General features: G+C 46.0%; 1 protein-coding gene across 2 annotated transcripts in view; it reads right to left on the bottom strand.

Moving 5' to 3' along the window:
• The window catches only part of asap1b (ArfGAP with SH3 domain, ankyrin repeat and PH domain 1b), a 152,853-nt gene that overhangs the window by 25,388 nt on the left and 122,465 nt on the right, over positions 1-5,000 (bottom strand). For both annotated transcript variants that reach the window (XM_063207052.1, XM_063207051.1), the window contains exon 20: positions 3,450-3,535. In XM_063207052.1, coding sequence (XP_063063122.1) covers positions 3,450-3,535 — 86 coding nt within the window. The remainder of the gene's footprint in view (positions 1-3,449; positions 3,536-5,000) is intronic.

Below are 5,000 nucleotides of genomic sequence, written 5' to 3'. Positions count from 1 at the left end.
GACTCACACGTACACACACACCCACAGACAGAAAGACTCACACAGGCGCACACACGCGCACGCGCACACACACACACACAAACACACACACACGCACATGCACATGCACACACAAATAAAAACCAGGGCAGCTCTAATCCTCCTAGTTGTTTTCAATTCCCCTGGCCTGAGGCCGCTTCTTTACTTTTTATTCTTCCTCCTCTTCTGAAGCCTCGTAAATAATCTGCATGGAATTCCATCACAATCGCTACAAATTTACCAATTTTATCTTCAAAGGCTCAAAATGTGACGTTCAAACAAAACAAACAAAAAACGGTTAAGCAACATCTGCGGTACAGTTACATCTATTTTTTCAGTTACTGTAAGCAATGGGGAGGTTCAGGAAGGGTTAAAATGTTCTGCACAAAATTGCAAAGTGTACGTTTCCGTAAAAATCCAGTGGCTTAAAGAATTCACCAAAAAAATGCTACATTCCGACCTGATTACAGGCATGTAGCTTATTTACCACAAGGGGAGTGTGTCCTACATGCAATACAAATATGAGCATATGCACTGTACATACGCATGCAGATGTGCTCAGGTTAACTATAAATAGGCTCACTTGCAGTGTTGCCAGATGTGTCTGACCAAATCCCGCCCAAAAGCTTCTTAAAAACCGCCAAAATGCGCTAAATTCCGCCCAAAATCAACAAATCACATTGACTTCTATGGGCCAAAAACGGCTGAAAAAAACGCCAAATGGCCAATTTTTCCCGTTTTTACCCGCAGACCCTCATCCCAAGTAGCCCAATTGGGAGGGCACCCGCCCAATCTGGCAATACTGCTCACTTGCCCAGCAGACTGAGACCTGAGATGCAGGACTGGAGAACCAAGAGATGCTCTACATGTACAGCACTGGAAGAGTGGCAGTGCAGTTGAAGCAGAGAGAGAAGAGGATGAGAGGAGGAGAGAGAAAGAGAGAGAGAGTGAGTGTGAGAGAGAGAGAGAGAGAGAGAAAGAGAAAGAGAAAGAGAAAGAGAGAGAGAGAGAGAGAGAGAGAGAGAGAGAGAGAGAGAGAGAGAGAGAGAGGGGAAAAGAGAAGTAGATGAGAGGAGGGGAGAACGCAAGAGAGAGAAAAGGGAGAGGGGGGGTGCAGGGGGAGTGAAAGAGTAACAGAGCAATGGAGAACGAGTGAGATTACCACCTGCACCAAAGCTTAATCTCCTATGCGACCTACTTTCATGGCACCAAAAGTATTTGAGCGAGTGAGTGGAGTACTACGATACAGTACATGCTGGAGTGTGATATATGTGTATTTTTCGCTTTCTTTCTGTCTTTCTTTCTGTCTTTCTTTCTAGGGAAGGCACTGAATGTATGTGTGTGTGTGTGTGTGTGTGTGTGTGTGTGTGTGTGTGTGTGTGTGTGTGTGTGTGTGTGTGTGTGTGTGTGTGTGTGTGTGTGTGTGTGTGTTAGTGTGTGTGTGTGTGTGTGTGTGGTGTATGTTACAATATGTTGTATGTTTCTGTGTATCCAATACACACAGACATCCGCTGCAAAAAAGCCCACAAGCATTCCAGGGATGCCTGCCATACTTTCCAGATGTGTATTCCAGAGGTTGCTCACTTCCTCCTTTCCTTGTGTGTGTGTGTGTGTGTGTGTAATGTATGCTAGTTTCTGTGTGTGTGTGTGTGTGTGTGTGTGTGTGTGTGTGTGTGTGTGTGTGTGTGTGTGTGTGTGTGTGTGTGTGTGTGTGTGTGTGTGTGTGTGTGTGTGTGTGTGTGTGTGTGTGCGAGTGTTAGTTTCTGTATGTGTGTGTGTGCTCACTCCTGTTAGTGTGTGGACAGGTCAGGCTACCCTCGACTCCACACAAGAGGGAGCCGGATTCCCACTGACACTCTTTTTAAACTTTCCACTTAAATCACATCCCACAGCTTCACACACACAAACACACACACACGCACACAGATACATAAATGGATCCGCCAGACCACATCTGTTGAATGACATTACTAAGCAACAGCAACAACCAACCTTGCTTTTTCTGTCCGTCTTCCCCCCTTCTTTGTGTGTGTGTGTGTGTGTGTGTGTGTGTGTGTGTGTGTGTGTGTGTGTGTGTGTGTGTGTGTGTGTGTGTGTGTGTGTGTGTGTGTGTGTGTGTGTGTGTGTGTGTGTGTGTGTGTGTGTGTGTGTGTGTTTGTGTGTGTGTGTGTGTGGGGAGAAGTGGGGACAAGACATCTGCTGCCGTTTCAAACTTCTCATATTCCTTCTTTTTGGGTGGCCTGATACAGTACGATATATGAGCATCAAACCAACTTCAGACCACATCTGCTGAATGTTGCACAGCTATGATTTCCCATCTTATCTCTCTGTCTCTCTCTCTCTCTCTCTCTCTCTCTCTCTCTCTCTCTGTCTCTCTCTCTCTCTCTCTCTCTCTCTCTCTCTCTCTCTCTCTCTCTCTCTCTCTCTTCTCTCTCTCTCTCTCTCTCTCTCTCTCTCTCTCTCTCTCTCTCTCTCCCCTGCCCATTTCCTCTCTCCCCCACTAGCCTTGAGCAGGGTCTATCAGCAGTACTGCTGGTCATAACAGGAAAGCCGCTTTGGTTGGCACGACCACCTGATTTTCCTGAAATGTAAATATTCCCACCTGTTTACCCAGCATATTATATAAAATAACATCTATTATTTTCAATCAGCATAAACCATCTAATGTGTTAGGTAAGCAAAAATGTGCTGGTCAGGGCTGGGCAGGGGGTTGATGCAGGGAATATATTCTTTTGTTACTTGATGCCGTGTACTTTTCTTCTAAATTCAAAAATAAAACAATGAGTTGCACAAATCAAAGAAAACAACAGCTCAGAATAAGAGCACCGGTGGAGATCTTGTAAGACATCTAACCTCATACTGTTCAGGGCAGGGGAATGTACCATTTACCTCAAGCAACCAAAAGTCGCATTGGCTAAAGTGTCAGCTAAGTGTTTAGCAAAAACAAAGGATTATGTCTACAGGAAAAGCTGCGTTGGCACTGCCCTGCTTCCTGAAGTACAAATATAGCCACCTGTTTGGAACAGCACAATCTAGAAAACAATAGCTCTGCATATTTGAACATCAGGGGGGAAAAAAGCGATTTGTGTGATTAGTGTTTCTAGAAAATGGATTATGTGTGGACGGAACTGTCTGGTGGTCATGGACACTGGACATCTGAATACCATTTGAAAATGGATTTTGCTGGAGAGTTGGTAGGAAAAAAGATGACACATGTTTAGACTGGACTGGTCGGATGGTCATGCAGTTGGTACCACTGGAAAATCAGGTGTGTGTGTGTGTGTGTGTGTGTGTGTGTGTGTGTGTGTGTGTGTGTGTGTGTGTGTGTGTGTGTGTGTGTGTGTGTGTGTGTGTGTGTGTGTGTGTGTGTGTGTGTGCATGTGTTCATAGTTAGCTCCATGCTAATCCTCTCCATAGTGCTAAGAACTCACCTGTTCTGAACCAGGAAGTCCACCAGGTGTAGAGAGGTGTGGTCAGCCGTCCGCACCGAGTAGTGGAGCGCCGTCTCCCCAGCCTCCTGCGGATGCAAACACACACGCACGCGCACGCGCACGCGCACGCACACACACACACACACACACGCACACGCACACGCGCACACACACACACACACACACACACAACTATTAGACACCCGTTGATATACAGGTGCTGTACAAATTCTGTATGTGGGGAAAGTTTTAGTACAACTTAATTTCCAACAAAAACCCTGACACCGTGTGTGTGTGTGTGTGTGTGTGTGTGTGTGTGTGTGTGTGTGTGTGTGTGTGTGTGTGTGTGTGTGTGCGTGTGTGTGCGCGTGCGCGTGCGCGTGTGTGTGTGTGTGTGTGTTCTGCCCATCTGTCTTATCCGTTTCAGTAGTCCCATAGGGGGAGTGTGCTGAGGACACTATGACTGGGGAGATGAGTCATGCTGTAAACCAAACCATCACCATCCCCATTACTGACACACACACACACACACACACACACACACACGTACACACACACATACAGACAGACACACAGAGCTCAAATGAGTTCCACTTCCCGCCAAGCAGCAAGAGAGGGTTGCTTTAGCATCTGAATCTCAAACAGACACACACACACTCACACAAATACATACACACAAACTTTATTTAAATAGCATCCCCACCTTCTAACCTTTTAACACATATACACTTTTAAAGTACAACTTCAAGATGTGGGCCATCATATTTTTATCCATTATATAACTAGGAGAGGAAAAGAAGCAAGGAGGGCCTTTCGTCCCGTGCCACCTGAAGCCACTCCCACAGGCACCCAAAAACAAAAACACCCCCACAACACACATATCGTATGCACATAGACATAGGCATGCACATGAACAAACACACAGATGCACTTGTTGTACACCCACAAACATGTGCACATGTGAGAGTGCACGAACACACACAGATGCACACACACACCCCAGCACACCCTCCTGCAACGTGTGGAGGAGAATATCAATACAGATCTGATTTGTGGAGGTCACGTCAGTCTAGATTTACTGCTCCAGTGACTCATCCACACAGACCTTGTTAAGGGGCAGCTGCGTTAGAGTGAAATGCTACACCGCTGCAATATGAAATTTGGCGCTTCAAATGGACCAATTTCCTTTCATCATCCTCGCTTTGAAATCTGTCGAGACCAATTTTTCCAAGACAATCAGACACACACACACACACACACACACACACACACACACACACACACACACACACACACACACACACACACGTACAAAAGCATGCACACACGCAGGCACGCACGCACACACGCACACACACATACACACACATGTACAAATGCATGCACAAGCGCACAGACGCAGGCATGCAACATGCACATACGCACGTACGGACACATTGTTTCAGTCCTATACATATGACTTTGTTTAAAATAAACTTTAAAATAAACCTAAAAGAATTCCCAGTGTGCCCAGACAGAACTCATCCCCAACCTTAACCTGTCTGTAAAGCT

The sequence above is a fragment of the Engraulis encrasicolus genome, chromosome 9 (assembly GCF_034702125.1).
Source record: "Engraulis encrasicolus isolate BLACKSEA-1 chromosome 9, IST_EnEncr_1.0, whole genome shotgun sequence".
Lineage (NCBI taxonomy): Eukaryota > Metazoa > Chordata > Actinopteri > Clupeiformes > Engraulidae > Engraulis > Engraulis encrasicolus.
Note: the sequence above shows the minus strand (reverse complement) of the source record. Positions and strands in the feature narration are given on the sequence as shown.